At 50.6% G+C, this 23,540-nt stretch overlaps 8 protein-coding genes across 8 annotated transcripts; 3 read left to right on the forward strand and 5 right to left on the reverse strand.

Moving 5' to 3' along the window:
• Positions 1 to 571: 571 nt before the first annotated feature.
• On the forward strand, positions 572 to 2,170 carry PMZ80_008488 (uncharacterized protein; the record flags this gene model as incomplete). Its single annotated transcript, XM_064876888.1, has 1 exon — positions 572 to 2,170. The coding sequence occupies one exon, from the start codon at positions 572 to 574 to the stop codon at positions 2,168 to 2,170; it is 1,599 nt and encodes a 532-aa protein (XP_064727275.1).
• A 170-nt stretch (positions 2,171 to 2,340) lies between these two features.
• PMZ80_008489 (uncharacterized protein) lies at positions 2,341 to 2,667 on the reverse strand (the record flags this gene model as incomplete). Its single annotated transcript, XM_064876889.1, has 1 exon — positions 2,341 to 2,667. One exon carries the CDS (start codon positions 2,665 to 2,667, stop codon positions 2,341 to 2,343), a length of 327 nt encoding a protein of 108 aa, XP_064727276.1.
• Positions 2,668 to 4,869: 2,202 nt separating this feature from the next.
• Positions 4,870 to 7,350, forward strand: SPB1 (AdoMet-dependent rRNA methyltransferase spb1; the record flags this gene model as incomplete). The annotated part of the gene is made up of 1 exon (XM_064876890.1): positions 4,870 to 7,350. One exon carries the CDS (start codon positions 4,870 to 4,872, stop codon positions 7,348 to 7,350), a length of 2,481 nt encoding a protein of 826 aa, XP_064727277.1.
• Positions 7,351 to 8,648: 1,298 nt separating this feature from the next.
• On the reverse strand, positions 8,649 to 8,900 carry PMZ80_008491 (uncharacterized protein; the record flags this gene model as incomplete). Its single annotated transcript, XM_064876891.1, has 1 exon — positions 8,649 to 8,900. The coding sequence occupies one exon, from the start codon at positions 8,898 to 8,900 to the stop codon at positions 8,649 to 8,651; it is 252 nt and encodes an 83-aa protein (XP_064727278.1).
• An 839-nt stretch (positions 8,901 to 9,739) lies between these two features.
• On the reverse strand, positions 9,740 to 10,714 carry PMZ80_008492 (uncharacterized protein; the record flags this gene model as incomplete). Its single annotated transcript, XM_064876892.1, has 1 exon — positions 9,740 to 10,714. One exon carries the CDS (start codon positions 10,712 to 10,714, stop codon positions 9,740 to 9,742), a length of 975 nt encoding a protein of 324 aa, XP_064727279.1.
• A 647-nt stretch (positions 10,715 to 11,361) lies between these two features.
• PMZ80_008493 (uncharacterized protein) lies at positions 11,362 to 13,567 on the reverse strand (the record flags this gene model as incomplete). Its single annotated transcript, XM_064876893.1, has 2 exons — positions 11,362 to 13,511; positions 13,561 to 13,567. 2 exons carry the CDS (start codon positions 13,565 to 13,567, stop codon positions 11,362 to 11,364), a joined length of 2,157 nt encoding a protein of 718 aa, XP_064727280.1.
• Positions 13,568 to 14,064: 497 nt separating this feature from the next.
• Positions 14,065 to 17,905, reverse strand: PMZ80_008494 (uncharacterized protein; the record flags this gene model as incomplete). Its single annotated transcript, XM_064876894.1, has 4 exons — positions 14,065 to 14,583; positions 14,631 to 15,136; positions 16,042 to 16,063; positions 16,115 to 17,905. 4 exons carry the CDS (start codon positions 17,903 to 17,905, stop codon positions 14,065 to 14,067), a joined length of 2,838 nt encoding a protein of 945 aa, XP_064727281.1.
• Positions 17,906 to 21,008: 3,103 nt separating this feature from the next.
• Positions 21,009 to 22,265, forward strand: STE4 (G protein subunit beta; the record flags this gene model as incomplete). The annotated part of the gene is made up of 5 exons (XM_064876895.1): positions 21,009 to 21,126; positions 21,177 to 21,889; positions 21,938 to 22,027; positions 22,077 to 22,196; positions 22,245 to 22,265. The coding sequence occupies 5 exons, from the start codon at positions 21,009 to 21,011 to the stop codon at positions 22,263 to 22,265; spliced, it is 1,062 nt and encodes a 353-aa protein (XP_064727282.1).
• Between the last annotated feature and the right edge of the window lie 1,275 nt (positions 22,266 to 23,540).

A 23,540-nucleotide genomic window follows, 5' to 3' on the forward strand; every position in this document is an offset into this window, starting at 1 on the left:
CTTCGACCATGTCTGGTCACTGCGTTGCAGCTCGATGATCACGGCCTTTACCTATTAACCTCGAAGCAAGGAATGAAGGAAGGACGGAAAGTCACAGTCGGACACGAAGAAGGAGGTGCCAAGATCCTAGTCGCTACTCATGCTGCCTCAGGCATTCATTTACTGTAGTTGGGCACAGTAAAATCCTCAAACCTGCTTCACCCTGAAATTACCAAGAATGCCCTACTTCTTCCGTCCTCCTATGGTGCCTCCCCGGGAACGTATATACTAACCAGCCATATTTCCCATGGGGAAGATGGAAGATGATTTGGGTTCACTATCCGAGTATGCAACCTTTGCCCAATGCACGACCACGAGCTCGGCAACAATGACACTATGATCAGAAGGTTATTGGCAGCCAGCCTCATCGCATCTTTTATCAGCGCCCGGTGCCCGTATAATCCGCACTGACCTTCTGAGTCTCTCCCCTAAGCTTCACACAGCTCCCCCTTCGATGATAAGTCCGCACCCGAGCATGACTCGCCTTAATCGGACACACGTGGCTCCCGTGGACCTACCTTGCCACATTCAGATGCCGGATCTCAACGGGTTCAATCTGGAAGAGGTCACAATAGCTGAGCTGCAGAATCACTACAGTGAAGGTCACTTCTCCATCGAAGCATATACAGCATTCTGCCTCGATCGTATCAGATGCATCAACCCTTATGTGGAGGCTGTTATCGAGACCAACCCAGATGCCTTAGACATCGCGAGAAGCCTTGACCAAGATCGAATGCATGGAGTACATGTCTGCCCAATGCACGGTGTCCCTATACTAGTCAAGGACAACGTTGCTACTAAAGATCGGATGCAAACCACGGCAGGCTCATGGGCCTTGCTCGGAAATGTCGTCCCAGAAGATGCTTTTGTGGTACGCAAGCTTCGTCAAGAACGAGCTGTCATTCTAGGCCACGCCAACATGAGCGAATGGGCTTCGGTCAGGTCGAAAGCATATTCCACGGGCTACAGCCCACGAGGAGGGCAGGTGAGAAACCCTTTCGACCTACGGAGAACCCCTTTCGGATCTAGCTCAGGCTCTGCTGTTGTGGTCTCGGCCAATCTGGTCCCGGTAAGCCTCGGTACCGAAACAGATACCTCGATCATTGGCCCAGCGAGCATTAACGGCGTTGTTGGTTTCAAGCCTACGGTAGGCCTCACTTCGCGATCCGGGGTCATCCCAATCAGCGAAAACATGGACTCTGTTGGAACCTTGGGAAGGACAGTTGCTGACGCTGTAGCTGGCCTCGACGCCATTGTGGGTGCTGACGATCGCGATCGCTTCACAGTGGTAGCCGATCGGCAGCAAAAAGGCCCTTATTCAGGCCACATCTCGAACCGCGAGGTGCTCAAAGGTGCTCGTTTCGGATTGCCTATCAAGCGATGCTGGGAACTCTGTCCTGCAGACTGCCAAGCCGTGGCATCGAGAGTCCTAGACGCTATCCGCGAGGCAGGCGCTACCATCATTGAAGTTGACCTGCCAAGTATCGAGGAGCGTACGAGCCCTGATGGAGGTTGGGATTGGGAACACGGTGACCCTGACAAATCTGAATGGACTGTGGCCAAGGTTGATACATACAATGGCATAAATGCTTATCTAAGCTCGCTGACACAGACCTCTATCAAGTCGTTAGAAGACGTGCTTGAGTACAACAAGCAGAATCCAGGCACGGAAGGTGCTACTCCCGGAGAAGTACCTGCCTTCCCAACAGGCCAGGACAATCTGCTCGAAATCATAAACTGTCATGGACAGAAAGATGCCGTCTACGAGTCAGCACTGAAACACATTCAGAAGCAGACGCGTGACAATGGCATTGATGCTGCTTTGAAGTACCATGATCCTGAAAGCGAGTTCGAGGCACAACTCGATGCTCTGCTGTTCTGTGATCGGCGCGGTATCGGACAGCAATATGCAGCGCAGGCAGGCTATCCTATTGTCTGCATACCCATTGGGCTTGACGCAAAGGGTTTGCCAGTCTCCTTGTTCATTCAGCATTCTGCATGGAAGGAGGACCAGCTCGTCAAGTGGGCAAGCGCTATTGGAGACCTGTGGAACGCGAAGCATGGCTGGCGAGCCACTCCGACTTTCAAGCATCTCACAGCGAAGAACATTCCGATCCTTGGACTAGGCTAATCAGTTCGTGACCAGCATAATATGGTCGATGATTGGGAAGGTCTCTTGGACGCACTGCACCTCCTGTGCCATGGTGGCTCATCATTTGTTCTGACTGTCTCACTCAAGTATTCGCGGCCTGAGTCAGCAAATCTGTGGTGAACCGATGTTGCCTGGGCCATTTTCTTGGTTCAAAACCGACCCGGAGGACGAGACGCTTCGGCGGTAGTGGACAAGGTTGAGGAGGGTTGATGAGCACCAACACTCATATCTTCATGCATATTCCGTTCAATAGCTTGCGAGTCAGCGTCGAAAACCTTTTTCCTTGTCTTGCTTGTGAGCTCAGCACGCTCTCCAGATCTTTCGGAGGTTGATGCTGGCGGAGGATGCATATTCTCGTCAGCACCGAAAAAGCGGGCATAGTCCGCAGAGTCTACTGTCAGGGGTTCAGCATCGAATAGCTCTGTGAATCTACTTCTGTACGGGCTCGGCCACTTGCGTTGTGCTGGTACGGGCATTGGAATTAATGGCACTGTGCGGACGTCGGTTGGTCAGCCCTTGGGAGTGGTCGCAGAAGCTGTCGATGGAGCAAGAATATCGAGACTTCGGCGCCCACAAACCACTGAGGAAGATACCAGAGGTTTGCTTCGATCTCAATCCAAGAGCCACTTGGTCCGGTTGAGCCAGCCGATGTATTTGCCCTCTTTCGGCTTGTCGTCGATGGTAGTGGCGCTGGCTAGTTTGCGTGAGGAGATCCAGAGAAGTACCCCAGGCCGACCGGTCGAGGCCTTTACTGCTATACGTCAACCGAGGTGGGCTAGGTCAAGCTTATACGCACTTTCTCGGGGCACGAATCGGAAGATTGTGCAACAGCTTCCATACAGTGTCTCGGAAGGCACAAAGTCATAAACTAGAGGCTGAGATGTTCGGGATATCTGGTTCACCACAACATAGCCTGGGCGGTTCCCATCCATGTTTCAGAAGTCTTGAGACAATGTCTAATCTTCGATTTGTGCGTACTATGGCTCCCTCTTTGAACTCTTGAACTATGGTCAAGGCTCGCAAATGTGTCGGCGAGGATGGAAACTCTGTCTGAGACCGGTCGTTGTAAGTGGAAGACCATGTCGGGCTAGGCTCGGCGCCTGGATCGCGTGTCAGTGTAATGGCATATCGTTGTTGTACGATGCGAAACAGTCTGCTTCAGCACCAAAACAACTAGCTCAGCCACCAGCAGAGAGGACCAGGGGCATAAAGTCACCAATTTCTTCTCGAGCATCAGACTTCCTGGACCAACAAACCTAAGCAACTCGTGGACAGAAAAAGCCTTCAGGCGTCTTCTAGCTTGACAGTGCTAACACCATAGCCCCTATCACCCATGAAGTACATCAGCTATGGATCCTCGAAATCCTTTTCGCCGCAGAGCGAACAGCGCGCCTTCTTTCCAGGCCGGCCAATACCCCCTTTTTAGCCAGCAAGGACCGCAGCATGATCCGCAAAATTCCAACCAGAGCACGGACTATGGCCAAGACTACTTTCATCAAGTCTCGCCCCACGCGCATTCCAGAGATACAGTCCTACCTCTCCGACCTTTGAAGACCAGGTTCACCCCTCCAATCGATCATACGATCCGAGGGACCCTCGACTCCCATCTGAGCTTTATGACCACCAGCTCAACTCGAACCAAATCCGCAGCTTGAGGAATCAATACGATCCGCGAGAACCGTCCGGCGGCTATAATCCAGAAGGACAGGAGCCCTACGATCCAAGCTCCCCTCCACCTCCTCCCCCGCAGCCTCCGACTAACAACGGAACGGCTCGGAGAGCGCCAACGTTGGATCCAAACGAGGTCATCGGTCAGTGCGCCAAGGCAGGATGTAACTTCGGCGGAAAAGACATCACACGCTCGACGCCCAAGTATGCATGCAGCTGCGGCGAATTGTACCATAAAAGCTGCGTTCATGAGTGGATAGGACGAAAACGTGATCCTGTCTGTCCGAACTGTGCAGCCGAATTCGATAGTTGGTAAGACTGGAAGAGTGGTGATGGTTGGTTCAGGGTGAAATGGTGGAAGAATGGTGGATATAGCTCGAGCTGGTCTCGAGTGGGGTGGCACTTGCTGGTGTTAGGAGTTAGGGTATTTGATCAGTAACTTTTTCTTCTTGGAAAATGCATGTCTAATAGCGCCGATCATTCTCTATTAGAACTTGATTTCGTTATCTACCACCGACTCTTGCACAGAAACACCCTGCCTGTATGCACGATCCGCCCATCTGATTGACCTGTAGCTTTGCCTCGACAAAAGTAGCCGGACCTGCTTATGGCGACCTGGGAGGACCCCAGTGCTTCAGTTCGAACCGCACTGAACGAAAGATCACCCCATCTTTCCACCCAAGCGAAAGCAATTGCTGCTTGAGAGGCTCGTGTCGTCAGGCAAGTGCAGCATGTCCAGGTAATATCTAGGCGGAGAGCAAAGAGAAACTGGCACGCCGGAAAGGGAGGAATTTCAAGGTACTAGCACTAGTCCCTACTTGGTTAGCATATATCGCGATAAGCGATAAGAAACTTCGGCGCAGTATCAGATCTCGACCGCCCTCCAAAATTTTGTACCGTGATTATTAGCCTGCCGTCGGCGCCACCAAGTCATCTCAGTAGTAGTCCCGTCGACCAAGTATAGCATGCTCACGAATACACGCTCTTAGTTCTCACCACATTTTGCCGCCATGGCGATCCAGAAGAAGCACGGTAAAGGCCGTCTCGACAAATGGTATCACCTCGCCAAAGAGAAAGGCTACCGCGCTCGTGCAGCCTTTAAGCTCGTCCAGCTGAACAAGAAATATGGCTTCCTCGAAAAGTCCCGAGTCCTCATCGATCTCTGTGCCGCTCCCGGATCATGGTGTCAGGTCGCCGCAGAGACCATGCCGCAGGGCAGTCTGATCATTGGTGTTGATCTGTCGCCAATCAAGGCCATACCACGGTGTATTACCTTCCAGAGCGACATTACGACAGACAAGTGTCGGGCTACATTAAGGTCGCATGTTAAACATTTGAAGTGCGATACTGTGCTGCATGACGGTGCGCCGAACGTCGGTATCTCTTGGGCGCAGGATGCATTCAGTCAGGCAGAGTTGGTATTGCAGAGTATGAAGTTGGCTACTGAATTTTTGAAGGAGGGTGGCACGTTTGTGACAAAGGTCTTTCGGTCAAAAGATTACAATGCGCTGCTGTGGGTGTTCAAGCAGTTATTTGTGTCGGTGGAAGCCACGAAGCCGCCGTCCTCTCGAAACGTTTCCGCCGAGATATTCGTTGTCTGCAGAGGCTACAAAGCCCCGAAGCGACTCGATCCGAAGTTCTTAGACGCCAAACACGTATTTGCCGAAGTGCAGGAGGCTACACCGAACAATGAGGCAAAGGTGTTCAACCCAGAAAAGAAGAAGAGAAAGCGAGAAGGCTACGAGGAGGGAGACTATACGCAGCATAAAGAGGTGCCAGTCAGCGAATTCATACATACCACAGATCCTATCGCCATTCTAGGAACGGTCAATAGGCTGAGCTTCGAGCAGCCACCCAATGGAGATCTAGCCTTAGCCACGATCGACCGTCTGCCTGAGACCACAGAAGAGATTCGAAAATGCTGCCAAGATCTAAAAGTGCTCGGGAAGAAAGAGTTCAGGACACTGCTGCGATGGAGAATGAAAGTCAGAGACATCTTCGGTATGTCCGCCAAGGCAAAGAAAGCACAGGATGCGCAGAAGGAAGCCGAAGAGGGCGAAGAAGTGGCTGAGGTAGAAGATATGGATGAGGATTTGAAAATGCAGGAGCAGCTGCAGCGGCTGAAAGAGCTGAACGACAAGCATAAGCGGAAAGAGAGAAGGAAAGAGAATGAGCAGAAACAGAAAGAGATTATACGTATGCAGATGCATATGACTGCTCCTTTCGATATTGGCGTGGAGCAGAACGGGCCTGCTGGAGAAGGTGCTATGTTCAATCTTGGGACAGCAGACAGAGCAGAGGGTACTGCTCGTGTAACAAAGGGTCGCATGGAAGATGCTTTGGAAGAGTCAGAGAGCGAAAGCGAGAACGAGGTAGAGCTCGATTCGGATGAAGATGGCGACTATCTCGATAGAGAGCTCGACAGCATGTACGAGAACTATCAGCAGCGCAGAGAAGAGGCGAATGCCAAAGCACGAGCGAAACGAGCTAGAAAGGAGAAAGAGAAAGATAATGGCTGGGAGGGTCTATCAGACCGTGGAAGTCAAGCCTCTGATGCAGAGTCAGATACTGAGGAGGCGCCACTTCAGAAACTGCCACAGAAGAATGGGCTGTCCTCGAAAGCAGCCATGTTCTTCGATCAGGACATCTTTCAAGACCTTGATTTGCCCGATGAAGACGATGAGAACCAAGACAGGGATAGTGCGATCGAGCTGGAGGACTCTCCAGACGACAATTCGCAGACGAAGCAGGCTCCGAAAAAGGTCACTATAGAAGCATCAGCGAAGGAAAGCAAGAAGCAGAAGAAACAGCCATCACCGCCCCCAGACACAGATTCAGAATCAGAAGACGATATCCAGCCTGCCAAATCCCAGCAGCCTTCTTCTCGCCCGGAAGACCCTCTCACACAATCCGGCCACCTAGACATTAACCTCATCACAACCGAAGCAATGACCCTAGCACAATCCCTCGCCTCCGGCCAAAAGCGCTCCGAAGATCTAATCGATGACTCCTTCAACAAAAACACCTACATCGGCCACGACCAGTCCCACCTGCCAGAATGGTTCCTCGACGACGAAACCGCCCACTCCAAACCGCACGTCCAAACAACCAAAGCCGCAGCTCAAGCCCTCCGCGACAAACTCCGCGCTCTGAACGCGCGACCAATAAAGAAAGTCCGCGAGGCACAAGGACGGAAGAAGATGCGCGCCGCTGCACGCCTCGAAAAGTTGAAGAGGAAGAGTGCGCTGCTCGTTGAAGATGAGGGGATGAGCGAAGCGGATAAGGCGAAGACATTAGCGCGGATGATTTCCCGTGCGACGAAGAAGAGCAAGCCGAAGAAGGCTGGCGTCAAGGTTGTCGTTGCACGTGGTGGGAACAGAGGTATTAGTGGAAGGCCGAAGGGTGTCAAGGGCAAGTATAAGATTGTTGATCCGAGGCTGAAGAAAGATGCGAGGGCGGAGAAGAGGTTGAAGAAGAAGATGAAGAAATGAGGGAGGTGCGATGGGGGCCATGAGAAATGATGGAATGAACACTTCTAGGTAACGATCTGTCCTATTCTGTCTTCATATTGCCAGTATGAGTTCTTTCGCGCCGGCGCGGTGACTCAGCCAATTCGATTTCAAAATCCGCCGTTGCGACGCCATCCAGTCCATGCTCCCCCAACCTGCGATTCAGAGAACGTACATCCACATGAACCTTGGCCCTGAGGGGCCCAATACCCATCCCCAGCTCAATCCAGACTCGGCCCTCTTGTTGGCGAGCTCGCATTCGCTATCGCCGTAGGCGCACGAGGAAGACAAGGGATGTGGGGTATGGATGATCTGTGAGGTGACTGTTGTGCTTAAGAAGAGGATCGCAAGGAGTATGGACCAGTGGGTTTTGAGAAGGGTGGTTGGGCGCATGGTGACCTGGTGTAATCTCGTGAATTGTTCGATAGTTCGGGTGGTTCTGTTGGTGGTTGCGGAAGTACTGGATGTTCTTTGGTTGTGAACGAGTCACCGACGTTCTTTGATGGCTTGTGTTCAGTGACGCTCTCGGTAGGTAGTTGTGGAGGGAATGTGGACAGACGGGCTGCAGTGTACAGTACTTATGCTTACGTCTGTACAAGAGAAGGCTGCTCTCATCAGGTCGCGCGACTACACTGTTTCACCAGACACAAAGCTAAACGATTATGCCGTTCAGATGGTCTCAGTTTTTCACACGGCAGCAAATCGCCTCGACTGGCACAACGACCAGGATGAGACAACGACAGTGATCTGGCACTAAGGTCTCAGGGAAAGGTGGCAGGTCGCCGGAGGTGCGTTCTCTATCTGCTCTTCGCGCAACATCCGTTGGACAAAGGTTCGTATAGCAAAATCATCGGGTGTTGATAGACCCTATGCTCGGTCGACCACGACGGAGAACCTCCTTGTCGAAACAGTTACGAAGATGATCGGGTGCTCACAGGTCTTCGGGCTCCATCCTCGAAACTGAGAACGTGGAAAAGAGTGGTTCAGTGTTCACGACGAGCAGGGCCTAGTCTAGGTTGGCGAAAGCACAGCCAGACACAATTTACTGTCATAGGACGATCTACTTCGATAAATTCAGATTCGATTATGCAAGAGTACACCAGCTTTGTTTGTTCACTGCTATGCTCATGATCCACCTCAGATTACAGCCAACATCCGTCTTCGCTTCCACACACTAAGCGCGAGCCCAATACTCACATCTCCCTGTTTCTCCTTCACCTCAACATTACTTCTTCACTCGACCACCGACCTCCTCGTCACAAGGGCACCGTCACCTCTGCTCACTTCCCCTCACCAGCAGCATTGCTGCCGCTGGTGCTGGTGCTGTTGCTATCACCACTACTGCCAGTGCTCGCCTCGGCTGTACTCTTGGTCCCTGTGGCGCTGGCAGTATCGTAATGCCAGGTTTGGGTTTCGGTTTTTTGGCTGCCATATCTGTTTTTATAGGACATCGACCTAACAAGGGTAACACGTTGTGCTCCGGTGCTGGTGGCTTCATTGCCCATTGATTGGGTTCCTGTCTCGCCAGACATTTTGTTCGTTGGGTGTTGGGGTGTTGTGTGAGGGATAAGGGTGTATAGTTGGGGAAGTGCTGTGGACTTGGTATCTTGTGTTTGTGAGCTGAGTAGTGTCTTTGGAAGAGTGGAAGCCTTATCTGGGCTTTCCAAGGTTGATTCAAGATGTGTGTTGAGTTCTGCTGAGAGGTATTTCAAGAAGCTGGACGAAGCACACATATGTATCTTTTCTGCAGAAGGGAGCATATGGCCCCCTGACTGTTGCCAGACGACGCTGCTCCTTTCAGCACAAAGAGAGAGAGACATTACCAAGATTGCGGTCAGCCACATTCACTGATATTGGAGATCGTCTTACCAGTTTTGATAAACTGCGAAACAAGATCGGTCCAGGACAGAAATCTGATCCAATTGGGGGAACGCCACTAGCAACGATATGAGCAGGCGAGCTGCAATATACTGTTCGAGACATTGGTACCGACCCGATCAGGCGTGGCTGGGCCGCTCGATGCACAAGTACTGGCAAAGTACGTTAGAGATTTGCAAGAGCGCGAGACAGTATCGGCACTGATTGAAAATTGCTGTATAGTCCCTTGCTGAGTAGAGAGGTCAGCGTCACCAATCGAAGATCACGCGCAGAAAACAGGGGCAAAGTGAGGAAAGGGCTCTTTCCATGATGTCTATGTCATGCTATGGTTCTCATTGAGGGCCCACATGGCCTACTTGATGCGTACCTTTGGCGCTGTTCCCTGGTGGCATAAGTCTCTAATTCGGCATGTACTGTATCGCATGCTGAATCCCTGTATCAAGCACAATCTCCTAATCCTAGCCCAATCGTCCCTCGTGATCCGCACCGCCTTCTATCCTGCGACCACACAACGGCTTTCCAGTTGAGGGCTACCACCGTATCCAGAGTCAAAGCTGGCAGCCTTTCGGAGAACATGTGTCTCTGCCTTAGCCTCCGCATACTGCTTCGGTCCCGGGGCGTCCTCCATCTTGTGCTGTTCGACAACACTTTCCAATATCTCTTGTGCTTGATTTGGCATAATGTGTGGCTGTTCCATATTGACGGGACCAGATGTGATCATGAAAACACAATAGATGAAGACTGCAAACACTCTTGTTTTCTCCTCGCCCACGGATCCGACCTGCAATTTCGGATATCGTTCGTAGTGATCCGTATTTTTATCAGACCAGAAGTCGATCATCTGTGCAGCGATAAAGAATGCTCGCTTTGGTGCATAAACATGCCCGATGCCAACTTCGAAGTTGACGATATCTTTCGCGATGCGTCTGATGTTGTTAGCCTGTTCTTGCTGGCTTAAGCGGCTGAAGGTTTCGCAGCACTTGACAAGCATGGCGTGCGCTTGAGCTAGTGCCTCTGCATTGAGCCGAGCCCACGTATTTGTGGTAGGGACTTTGACCTCGGTGTCGCTAATGTCCCAAAGGATTAGCGCAGGGTAAGATTTTGCATACCGCATTGAAACCTTCTGTACTGTTCTTATGGGGAGAAGTCGAAGGGTCTGGTAAATTGAGTAAGCGGTATTGACTGCTCGACCAGTTTGGAATAAGGTGAAAACGATGACCGGGATAGCTTTCTCATATGACTTGGTTAGGTCATTGCCGACGTCCGTCATCGTACGTACAGACTTTGTCGCCAAAACCTTCGCAAGGTGTTTTTGACGCGACCACCAGTTTGAGAATTTCGTTGCAGCGTTTCTGGTGTGAGTCTCTGAGTCTTGGAAGAGATGCTTCAGTTGTGACCAAAACCTGTGCCAGAAGGGGGCGCCAATGAGTGATCTGTACGCAGCGCGTATCGCATCGAATATGTCCATTGCCACGTCGAATATAGTGACGAACAGGCACAACAACCATGCGAGAAGCATGCTACAGGCTATAGCAGCTAAGAGGAAGAAGCAAGCCGTATCGACCATTGGAAGGCTCTTTGCCGGATCCATGACTATCGATGAGTCGGACAAGCAGATATAGAGTGATGGAGGATGTCGAGAAGTATGGATCCCAGGGTTTGTTTCTGGCCAAGGAAGAGGTATCACTTTCGTTGGTTCGATATTCTTGACGGTTTTACGGAAGTTGTATTTCAAAAAGATCGAAATTTGGTAGAAGAGGTGTTGGTGAAAAGATATGACATGGTAGGAGGAAGGCTGAACATATCTTAACAGCTATTCGTAGCATCGATGCGGCTCAGAAGCAGCGGAGTGACGTTTCGCGACTCGCGCTGTGCAAGCACACCGAGTGCTTACTACCTGAAGTCAGTCAACAACGCGTGTCATTGTGAAGTGAAAGCAAACAAAAAACTCACAAAGCTGCTCTATTTGTTACAAAGGACGGCCTAGTTGATGATTAGCCAGTGAAGATCTTGTAGTTGTAGTGAAACATCGGTCCCTGTCTGGATGAGATGCCACAGCATTTGTGCTTCACTAGCGATAAGTTGGAAGAAATAGTCGTCGGTAGTGCCGAGATTCTATCTCCGAGTGGACAGCCATTCATCGGCAGCAGTGAAAGTAGCGGCTTCCTTCACTTCCTTCTCGCCAGACTTGACTGCAGCCTCGACTGCATCAAACAGCTTGAATGCAGTCTCTAAGCTCTTGTGAATGGTGCCGTTCTCGATCTTTGAGAACCATGTGTATTGTTTCTCTTGTGACTTCACCTGTTCTTTCAATTCGCTGAGTGATACGCCGGCTTCTGCTTTGTCATTTAGTGCATCGAGGTAACTCTTGACTGCGATGCCGAGGCTCGAGCCATTATCGCTGAGAAAAGGCAGTCGCTGTGAAAGTTCATGCCAATCTTCTCGCTCACGTGAGACGTCACCATTGAGGAACATCGTTGTGAGAATCGTCTCGCAAAGATTTCGCAGAGACTCTCGAATAGTTGTAATTTCCCAGGCGAAGGTCAAGAGACTACGGTCGAGTGGTCCGACATAGCCCACGGGTTCATGCTTGAGCCTGCCGAGACAGGCAATCTTCGATAGCAGGTTTGTGTATCGTTTGTGGTCGTAAGACTTATCAGAGGAGGCGACATTGGACCCTGTAATTGACTGAGTGTTGAGAACGCCCATTCTGAGCATCTCGACAGCAATGACGCCTTGCTCTTCCTTCCTCGAGCCACCATCCATAGTCGCTAGAGCAACTTCAAGCATATGACCCCAGCTTGTTAGTTGGTGCTTGTCGTCAACGAAGCCTCTGGTATGCAGGAATCGCCAGAAAACGTTCGATATGATTTCGGTCTGCGACTTCAGGGCTGGATGCTCGATACGATCCTTCGCACTCGTGATGGTCTTTTGTACGAAGTCTTTGTCTTTCAGTAGCCTTAAACAGGACAGTACAGATGATACACGAGCAGATTTGGAGGCAGGAGTCACAGAGTCCTGTACCTTCCATGATGACACTTTCTCTTTCAGTGGAGTGACGTCTTTCAAGGGCTGGGTTATGTTTCGGCCATCCCATGACTTGATTGAGATCGGGCGTGATTGCCAATAAAAATGTAAACATTCAGAAAGTAGCTTAAGAGACTGTAATCTCAATGGATTTAGCTGATCGAAGACGAAACGCCGGAATGGCTCGCAGTCGATGGAACCACCAGGCAATGTTAGTTTGATCTCGTTGGCAGCCAACCAGTTTGGTACTTGAGGATCGAGCAGGCCTCGCGAGATGTAGAAGAAGAGCTCATCTGGCAGTCTCTGTCCCACAAATGCGTGGACTTCGCCAGGAGCATGTTGCAAGTCCATGGGCTGTACAGAGCCATCAGGAGTCATAATGACGTGGTGTCGTATTGTCATGATAGCTTTCTTGTAGCGATCTGCATAGTCTGACTGAGCAACAGCAGGATCCTCACGATACTGGTTGCATAGCTGTAATACTGGCCCTCTGCCAAGCAAGACCAGAGCCTCACGAATCGTGGGTATCTGATTCCGCTGTAAGAGAGGGAAGGTTGGAAGGAAGCGGGAGCCTAGCAGGAGTTGGGCGTCTTTGAAAGCTTGTGGTGAAGGGTTGCCCGCAGCCGTCACACAGTCTGCTTTCTGTAGCCAATTGAAATTCTGCTCTTTCGCGTCAATGCCGAGTATAACCTTGTCCACATCGAACAGGAACGCATCAGGCGATGCCATGATTGCATCGATCGGCTGTCCCTGATCCATGTGGTACAGGTAAGCTAGCCATGCTAGAGAACTGAATGGTGCAACCAGGAAATCCACTTCGTTACTGAGTAGAATCTTTCGCAAATGGCGTAGAACAAGGCTCAGGGGGTATTTTGCTTTGCCAAAGTCCTGCACAGTAGACTTGGGGTCTCCCTGTAGGTAATGTGTCCATCCTGATTCGTGTGCTGCCTGACTCTCGGACGACTCTGCGCCTGCAGGCGTCTTATTAACATAGTCCAGTCCGTCGAAGATGAATATGAGTTTGACTCCGGCATCTCTTGCAGCTTGTAGGTCTTCTTCGATTCGTGCTGTGAGGGTGAATGGGATGCCTCCAAGCGCAACTTTCAAGGGTTCTTCATTGTTTTCGTTCAGGCACTGGTCGAGATAGTAAGAGGCATCGACGCCGATGACAGCGCCGTCTAATGAAGAGAGTGGTAATGTATTGACGAATTTGGCTGCCCACGTCTCGAGCTTCCGGACTGTTTGCTTGTTAGTAGCTTCTACCAGCAGAGACCAAGCACAACTTACTAGACATCGTGAATGAATGTAAGAAGGTAAGAGACAGAACTGAGTACGACTAAAAGTACGAGATGTGCTGCAACGAGCGCAGCAAGAATGTATGAATGTCAGAGCAGTCAGTGATATCGCTGTGTTGAAAGTACCCCAAGTTTCAGATTCAAGTTCAGGAACGCTCGTACGCTAAGATTTAAGGTTGGACCGAAACTTGTGGGGCGGCAGGCGATCACTTGAGGTCAATGTCAGGCAGGCACGAAGGCTACGAGCATTCAACTTGTCCCCTTTACGAGCCATTGCCAATGGCATATACTATTAACTGGAAGATATATCATGTACTGGACACAAAACAGACCACAGTGTGGCTCTGCTTTACGCTGTTTCCCTAATATACCTGGAAAGTTCGTGTTGCAAAGACGTTTTGCTTTGAAGAATAAAATTGAGGCCGTCGTCGTTGATATAATGCATACAGACCTCATGTCGCATGACAGCAAAGTACTTCGCGCACCGTTCACAATCTCATCTCTCGACACGATGCTTGTACGTCGCACCCAACCTCTTCATCAAATGCTCCTTCGCCGTCATGGCTCGCTCACTAGTCATGCCACCACCATACCCATGCTCATTCTCTTCCTCAACCCCAGCGCCATTTCGCTGTAGACTTTCCTTGTGCTCTCTGATGATGCGACTCGGCACAGCAACCAACTCGGCATCGTCGAGAGGATGATTGAAATATGCTATGCTGTACCTATCTTCACCAGCCTTCGTGTCGTGGGGAAAGATTACACGATGTACTGTGCTTCGAAGCAGGCCAGATGTCCAGTAGCTCAGAAGGTCACCGATGTTGACTAATATCGGCGGAAACGTCGTGGAGTGATAGCCTGATGGGAAGACAGGGACAGGTGACCATATATCTGATCGCCCTGGTGGGTGAATCTCGAGCCCGGGTTGGGATGGTCTTTGGAGAAGGAGTGTTATACTGCCGTAGTCGGAGTGAGCTCCTGCTCGGACGTCCGTGTCGAGTGAGTAGTCTGTGCCCTGATATAGGTCAGTCATGAAATATTCAGCACGTATAAGATATATACTTCTGGTAATGAGGGGTAGTGTAACAGGCGAACCGTACAGCCACTTGGCCTCCCATGCCTCCTCGAGAACCAATCGACACCATCCTCAACCTCCAAGCCAATGCCAATGAGGTCCAGGACCCGGTTGCAAGTCGTCCTACACGCTTCCTCAAAGTTCCTCAACTGCTCAAGGTTCTCACCAGTCGCTAACCACGGCGGCATGTTCTGCTGAGGCATCCTATCGTCATTGAACTCGCCCATGTTGAAAGCCTCCTTGAATTCCTTGCTGTCCTTCGATGGGTCAAGAATTTCATTGTGCATTCCCGTGAAGCCACGGTTGTCCGTGCCGATCTTGTACTTCTCCTTTTCCGAGATAGGCTGAGCGAAGAACTGCTTGGAGAGGTCGAATTGTGATTGGACTAGAGACTCTGTGAACAGCGTGCCCTCGGGCGAAATGTATAGAAAGCCATATTTGATGGCTGCGTCGACGAGTCGCTTGCCATTGTCTGCTGATGTATCAGATAGGTCTATGATAGGTAGTCGGATTTGTTCTTGTGAAGGTTCCTCTACTCCGATGGAGCCCATATTGCAGATCAAGACCGAGACCGAGTTGCTGAATTAGCTTTCTGGTGCATGAACCATGGGGCGGCAGTGTGTAATGGTTGAGCGAACGCTTCTAGCGTTAGTCCTTGTGGTGCTTGGTTGCCGAGATCTTGACTTAAGAAGTAAGTGGTCGTAGAGGGGTTGATAGGCCTTAACGGCGAACTCCGGTGCCTATCATGTACCTACCGAGTCAGTACAGGGAATATTTGGTCGATTTTGCCTATTTTAGGGCAGCGCGGCCATCTCCAGCACCATCTTCTGGGCACGTTGAGCGCCATGATGCCTACCTACAGTACAGTAGGTAAGCTTTAGGGGTAATGTTTTACGTGACTGCCTTGGTGAAACATGCCATTATTTTCTGCACTGGCTTGCTGCATTTTGCTGCAAACAAGAACAGCACGCACAAACTCAAGCGTGAGACAAAGACGACGCTCATGGAACATCGCACCTACTGTACATCGTAGGAGCTATAATATTTCGTAAAGGTTGGATATAGATAAGTACATCAGATGTGTCGCTCTGTGCTCCAGGATACTTGCCATAAGTTCCTTCGCAAGCCGCTTTTTTCAGCGAGCCAAATATCCTAGATACCAACTCTGCTACCAGGTATGGATAATAAGATCTGCTCCTATCTGCTCTGTACAACATGTCATACACGTTCTGGTTCGTATCGATGTCCATTCAACATCAGACCGCCAGGGTGCTCAATGCAATTCAAAACCAGCAACGCTATCGTAAACGCTCCGCCGCTATGCAGATGCTCATTATTAAAGTCCAAATTCATGTCGTGATCAGGGAGGCGTGGTTTGACACCAATGTCGGTGCATACTCCAGGAGTCTCGCTGGCATTCCTAGAAATCGTTAGTACCCAGGTGAAACTTAAGCAGTCTGGACAAGCTTACCTTGCTGCAATACTTCGTCCGCTTGCAACGGCGACACTTTGCAAATTGCTTTGGAAAGTCCTCCCACTTGCCACACTTGTAATTAGCACATTGTCGAGTACCACCTCGAGCATCGTCCTTTCTACAGAGATTCCTCATGACAACACATGCCCAGGACTGCATGTCCTTGGAGTGGTGAGGGACTGTAAACTTTTCAACCAAGGGGAAGATATTAACATCATCTGGTTGAAGATACTCTTCCAACTCGTCTTCAGTTGGCTCACCCAGAGGCTCTGCTTCGGGTGCTGGACCGTATGCTTTCTCTACCTCACGGTCGATTCTCAGCCTCGGGACTAAGTGCGTCGCTTGGAAGTAGTGTCGAAGGTCGCAGTATTTGGAGATGTAAGCCAGCAACTGCAGACCCATCAGAACATCGTCGTCGCGCGGCATGAGCGGTACAATGGCAGAATTCGTCTGCGGATTGCGAAGGAAGAAGTTGGAATATGTGTTCAGGGGAGGTGGAAGAGGTGATGCCGTAGGCTGTGGGCCATTCACAGCAGGCGAGTTGCCGTCTTCGTTTTCCGCCTGCGTCAAAAGAGACTCGAGCGCCGTCGCTGCTGTCGGCGTTTGCTGTGCGATATCGACGTTGTCTTCGTTCGGAGGGAGCGTGCCAGGAATTGTTAAACTCAAGGGATCTCGTTCTTCGTCGTCTCGTGTTGTCGCTCTGGGTGTCACTTCACCATCATCGGGATCTGTGCGATCACGAGTATCAGTGGCTTCTTGCTCGACGACCGTGTCTTCGACGATAGTGTCAACATCTTCCATATGCACATCGTCGTTGGACAATTGATGCCTAATGGAGGGTCTCCGCAACCTGCGACCAGCCGGTGACAGCATACCGCGCTGAGTAGGAGGCGCAGAAGGAGTTGTGGGAGATTCTGGGTTTGAAGGTATGGCGCTGTTGAGTGGTGGGACCATAGATGGTAATCTATCAATATCGCGAACAGGACGCAGGGAAAAGCCATCTGCGTTATTGGGGACGCCTGTTGAAGGGCCAGCATTGGCATCGCGGTCAAAGGCATCTCTGCTGTCGTGGCTACGATTCTGGTGCTGCAGTACTGGCCGATTGAATGTTGTTCGCTCTGGAGGAGATGTGAGGACGGTTGGCGGAGGTGGTGGGAGAGGTGCTGTCTGGCTTGGCTCTCCGGCGGCCAGTCGATCGGCGAATGGCTGAGCCAGCTCAAGGGACGGTGGAGGCGCTTGTCGTCTGCCTTGACGAGCTTCTGAGTTGGTCATTTGGTGTTCTAGGAATGAACCACGGATGGTCTGCTCTTGTGCTAGGTCTCGAGGCAATCTCGCGCTTCGAGGGCCATTCGTCTTAGTTTTGGCAGGGTTCCTTTGTCTGTCGCTATCGAGCTTTTGTCTCTCTCTTTCTACGACCAGAGTATAATCGTGTAGAATAGAAGCTATTACAGGGACCATATCAGCTTCTACTACCCGTGTCCGAACCGGTTCGGTCCCCCGAACGCCAATATTGACGACACATTGGAAAGCAAGATTCCACTTCCACATGTGCATCTCATCTCTACTCCTTCCCTCTTTCAGTATGCAAACCAGCCTCTCCACGCCTCCATCGACGGTCAAGATATCTCGGATGCGCGCAGAGGAAGTCGTCAGATATGCCAGATGGTTCAGGGAGTTTATCAGCGGAAGTGTTGAGGTACAATCGAGAGCTCTCCTGTCGTATAAAGTGGCTGTTATGTAGACGGATGCTTTATTTCCATTGGGAATGCTGAAGTTGACTTCTCTCATCTTGAAAGGTTTCGGACGGACTGTTTTTCTATGTTCATATGCCCAACTCCGTCGAGGATTATGTTTTCTTTCGTAGTAATGGTTCAGTTGTGGTGTGCTGAGGATTTAGAGTGTTGGACTGTCAAGACTCGAATCTAGTCGAAAGCCAACTCGCTTGGACGACACAGTTTCGAATCTCCTTCAGACCTTTACAACGCCATGCAAGCTGAACAAGGAGCACGTTTGGCAATGTGACTATCGATGTTTCAACAGAGCCTCGTGGTTGGGCTACTCCGCCGAAATCTTCGATAGTGTTCAGGATGGATTATGCTATGAGGGACAGCAGCTATCGCGCAAAGCTTGAGAATGTAATATCTTGGTAGCGACGGTGGATTGTGAAATATTCAGTCGCAGTCGAGACTAAGGTAAACGGGGTCAACCAGGGCTTTCGTGACTCGATCGTGCAGGGTTCCTCGGAGGAAGGCTTTCGTGGTAAACAATCGGAGCTGTGACGCTGAAGTGTTGCTAGTGGCGAAGCTCAATCTGTTGACAAATACGTGGAGGTAGGAGGGCGACGACGATGATGGATGATAAAGCACTGCACGGAGAAGATGAGGCGACGAGGAGCCCGTGACGCTAAACAGACAGAACTGCCAGTGGTCTTGGGCTCCAACTTGCGGGCTCGGCGTGTCTCTAGCGGGTACTCCGTACTGTAGAATAATCGGGTGTGTCCGATTTGCAGCCCATCTAGATCGAAGAAAGAGTGAAGTCTTGGCTTGGCATAGCATCTCATTGTGTCCTGTTAGTACCGGCGGTTGGCGGTTTCTCATGGCCTTGAAGGCCCGTGGAAGTTTCAACGTCTACCAGAGTGCTCAACTACGACACAAGCCTATCTAAAGCATAATCTCTATCACTCCTTGCTGCAGTATTGGGCAACGAACACTCCCACAGTCCTCTCACAATTTTGCAAGTCTGGCCACTGATGCTTTGCACAGTGCCCTCTGGGTCCAGGACTTGAAAAACAAACAGACAATGACTTCCGGGACGGAAGCAGCGACTATCTGCGTGTCTTTGATGGCTCGAGTCATGCAAGGCTGAGCAATATATGTCGAACATTTCGTGTTGGTAAAAGCACGAGCAGAATGCATAGATTTGCATGTTCATCCTCTACAGCACGACGCGGTTATTGGTTATCGCTGCTATCCTTGCGACATCCAGAGCGGCTGCGCAACCAATGAGGGCATATGTCTTTGGTTCTTAGACGCGCCCTCCCTGAACCGTTGATGCGCTGCATGCAAACTTTTACCTGTGAAAGCTGCTTCTGAGATCGAAATAGCGACCTCCTGAAACCCCTGTTAGGATATAGACGAATATGAAGAAGAACCACCGTGGCAGAAATGCAATCAAGTCTGAAACACTGACAGACCACATAATCGCGACCGGCACTTCGGCTAATATGGCTTGCTTTCGCTTACTTGGAACCTGCGCCATGGTAGCTAGGCGCTTGACAGTGTTCGAACGATGCGCCAACTATTCATCACGAACGAATATAAGACTTCGTTAGGTCTATGGCTCTGGCAGCCGCTGGTCAAAAGTAACACAATCAACACCAGAAGCCTATCCGCTCGACACGGGTAGAGTTGACAGCCGCCATCCCAAAGCTTATGGGTTTTCTTGGCAACAGAGCGTTCAGCTAACGCCGGCCCGTTTTGTCCGCAGGTTTATGCTCTCAAGCTCAAGTCGGCCGCAGCTCTCGGTCGCAGTGTGCAAAACTTGTATGGGCTGATGTGCTTTTCAAACGAGCATACCCAAGCAACGAATCGTCCGGTCAAGATGCGTCGTCCTCCCTCGCAGTTGCGGCAGATGCCATCAATCATAATCATGAAGAAACCATGGATTGTGTAGACGAGAGCAGCTACGCTAGATGCCGTTTGTTTAGATTTGTAAGACTTCTTCTTAACAGCCCAAGGTGGGATATCATTCATGGGCCTGTGGCTGAGAGTTGCGAAATAGGATCGTGACGGCTCAACCCGCCGTACGCAAGATTGAAGATCCTGTTGGAGCACGTCCCTCGTATCGGCACAATTGACCTTTCGAACTCGTATAACAGCAAGTGAAGGCTCCAGATAATGAAGTGGTGGAATGCCTCCTGCTTTTCTGCAGTAGAGATACAAGAAGTATGATCTTGATAAACGTAGAGGTATGAAAGGACGAAAGCTCTCTCAAACGACGAGCTTTGCAGTGAAGAAGGGAGGGCCCCGAAACAGCACCTTTCCACAGGTGCCCACTCAATGGTTCCCTGCTGGTCTCGGGGAAGGGTGGAGAGAGATAGACTTGTAAAGTGGGCTACGTAGAAGCGGGTCGCATGCGCACTGAGCAGCAAAGGAATCTTTAGGCAAAAAAAGAAGATCTCAAATGCTCTCATTGACCTGGGCGGTTCGATGCCCTGATCCGCAGACCTCGAGAACTGCTGTGCTGGAATGGCTAGCGACAACGAGATCTCGGTAAGTCGTTAAAAGCAAACCACTAGATTGGAAAGCAAAATAGTGTGAATACCTAGCAAGGAAGCTGCTGCATGTGGTGTTTCCACGCCGAGAAGTAGTGCCTACTACTTGGCAACGCAAGTGATCCCCTTTGCGTTTTGACCAGTATCAACCCTCTTTTACCACTCTTGTCTCTCCACAATCCGCACTTCTCCCATGCTAAACACCTTCTAAATCTGATTTCTATACACGGCTAGCACCTTCCTGGTCGTGGCGCTCCTTGTGCACAACCACAACTCTCTCTTTCTCGTAAGCTGCGAAGTACCACCGCCGTCCAGTCGCTGGTGATTTTGTGTGCGCCAACCACTGGAGAACGAGAAGCTTGCTATCGCGTGTCTTGTTGATCACTAAAGATAGTGATATTCAGTTGACGACGCATACCCAAGAACTGCGGCCTCGGCGCCGGGAGTCCAAACTGCTAGGGTCAACCTTTTGCTCACCAATCACCATCCGAACGGAGCTCTCTGATAGCTCGAAGCTTTCTCATACATACTGCTGGCTTCCGAAAGAGCAATCCATCTCTACGAGTAGAGTCTGGAAACTGCGACGAAACTGATTGCCAACCGAGCGATACCGGCACAATGTCAACCGACATGACAGGAGAGCAAATGCAGGCGAAGATCACTGCTGCCAGACGTGAAGCAGAAGGACTAAAAGACAGGATCAAGCGGAAGAAGGATGAATTGGCAGATACTAGCCGTATGCCAATCGCAGCTCCTCATAACAATAAACCAGCTAACAACATACAGTCAAGCAAGTTGCGCAACAACACACAGAAGCACTGCCTCGGATAGGCATGAGGCCGAGAAGGAATTTGAAAGGTCATCTGGCAAAGATCTACGCGATGCACTGGTCGAAAGATCGTAGACATCTCGTTTCCGCTTCGCAAGATGGCAAGCTCATCATATGGGATGCCTACACCACAAACAAAGTGCACGCCATACCACTTCGGTCATCGTGGGTCATGACCTGCGCGTACGCTCCGAGCGGTAACTTTGTGGCATGCGGTGGATTGGACAACATTTGCTCGATTTACAATCTGTCGACAAGAGAAGGTCCAACACGCGTTGCAAGAGAACTATCAGGACATTCGGGTTACATTTCGTGCTGTCGGTTTATGCACGACAGGAAAATCATCACATCATCGGGCGACATGACATGTATGATGTGGGATATTGAGACTGGCAGCAAAGTTACAGAATTTGCAGACCATCTTGGGGATGTCATGAGCATCAGTATCAACCCAACGAACACCAACGTCTTCGTCTCTGGCGCATGCGATGCTTTCGCAAAATTATGGGACGTTCGAACAGGAAAGGCTGTGCAGACTTTCGCTGGCCATGAATCAGATATCAACGCAATCCAGTTCTTCCCCGATGGAAACGCTTTCGGTACTGGTTCGGATGATGCCTCTTGCCGGCTATTCGACATCCGAGCTGATCGAGAATTGATGGCATACCAGGTAGGTTCTATAAACGGAGTGACGGAAGATGTTGCTGACGAAGTGCAGAACGAGCAGGTGCTGTGCGGCATTACGTCCGTGGCTTTCTCTGTTTCCGGACGTCTCCTGTTTGCAGGCTACGACGATTTCGAGTGCAAGGTGAGCAGCTACGTATTGTCTGAATAGAATAATAAGCTAATGTCATTAGGTGTGGGACACACTTCGAGGCGACAAGGTCGGTTCGCTCAGTGGACATGAAAACAGAGTGAGCTGTCTTGGTGTCAGTGACGATGGCATCAGCTTATGTACTGGTTCATGGGATTCCTACGTGAGTGACGATCATGAAAATTTATGCCTTTGGCTAATATCTTCACAGCTGAAAATCTGGGCATGGTAAGATAACGACGACCGCGATCCGACTAGCATATATTTTCAATACCCCTGCCGGACACAAAATCCCGCCAACGTCCTCTGCGGGATTCGTTGAAATGCCGACAGACCCATCTCACGGAACCAGAAATAATATGTCCAAACGATACCCTTGTATCTTTCTCCAAAAGCTCTTTACAACGTCACCACATATCACTAAATCCCAGAAAAGCTTCCTCCACATTTGTCACGCTTTCGAATTTGGCGAGGGCTATTTGACGTCGACTTGTCGGGGGCGCTACAGTAGTGCGATGGCCGGCCGCTTAGAATTTGTTGAACTTGACGAGGCAATGGATGGAGGCGAGGTAAATGTTTTCTATCCTTCTTACTTGTATTTCGAGAAGTGGTTCGGATGTGGTGTTGTCATTTTGACAATATGGTTGCTGCGTGGCTTGTGGACATACTGGGGTTATTACTTCTGTATCAGCCGGGAGGAAGAAACTCCAGAGTAGAGCTGAATATCAGATGCCATTCTACAAGCCTTTGACCACTGCATTGCGAGACGCATCCTCCTTTGGCCAGCATTCTTTATCGACTGATCGAACCCACTCACCCTCAGTTCGCACCCCCTGCCATCTTTGGGCCACGCTCCTTAACAGAGAGGACTCATATGCTGACTAGGGAAATCTCTTGACTGAAGCTAATCAAATCAAACTTGGAAAGCAAACTAGGCATGGCTGCCGACACAAGACAAGAACCAACAACGGAACTAAGATACACGTGGCGGCATGCATGTATGCGTCGCCGCCCTCGGAACGGAGAAACGACGCAGTCAGCGTCCCGGAGGACACGCAAAGAAGGCACGACAGATAAATAAGGTAATGTCCGCGAGGACTCGAGGCGGGTAGGCTCGTTGATGAACGGACAAACGGATGTCAACTGTACGCTTGAGGTACGTGTGGGTGTTACAGTAGGTAGGCGATAAGCAACTCTGTTTCGAAAACAGGGGAGGCGTGACTGCTGCGGTGCTGGGATAGAGTGAGGTGTGGATATGTAGCTACCTAAAGGGCGCGATGGCGAAGAAGGGGCATAACTGGGGATGTGGTTGCACTGCATTGCATTGAATGAATTGAATCGAATACAAGGATGGCAGGACACAGGCACCAGATGTAGGGGACATCCATTGCCGCAGACTGAAGGGGCGATGGGTGGATAAAGGGATAGGCAGGCGTCGGCGACGGAGGGGCTTGAAGGTTAGGAGTTTACGTGCGCGGTAGGTAATCGATCAGAGGTAGGTAATTAC

Source organism: Knufia obscura (assembly GCF_036327395.1).
Source record: "Knufia obscura strain CCFEE 5817 isolate CBS 148926 chromosome Unknown scaffold_11, whole genome shotgun sequence".
Lineage (NCBI taxonomy): Eukaryota > Fungi > Ascomycota > Eurotiomycetes > Chaetothyriales > Trichomeriaceae > Knufia > Knufia obscura.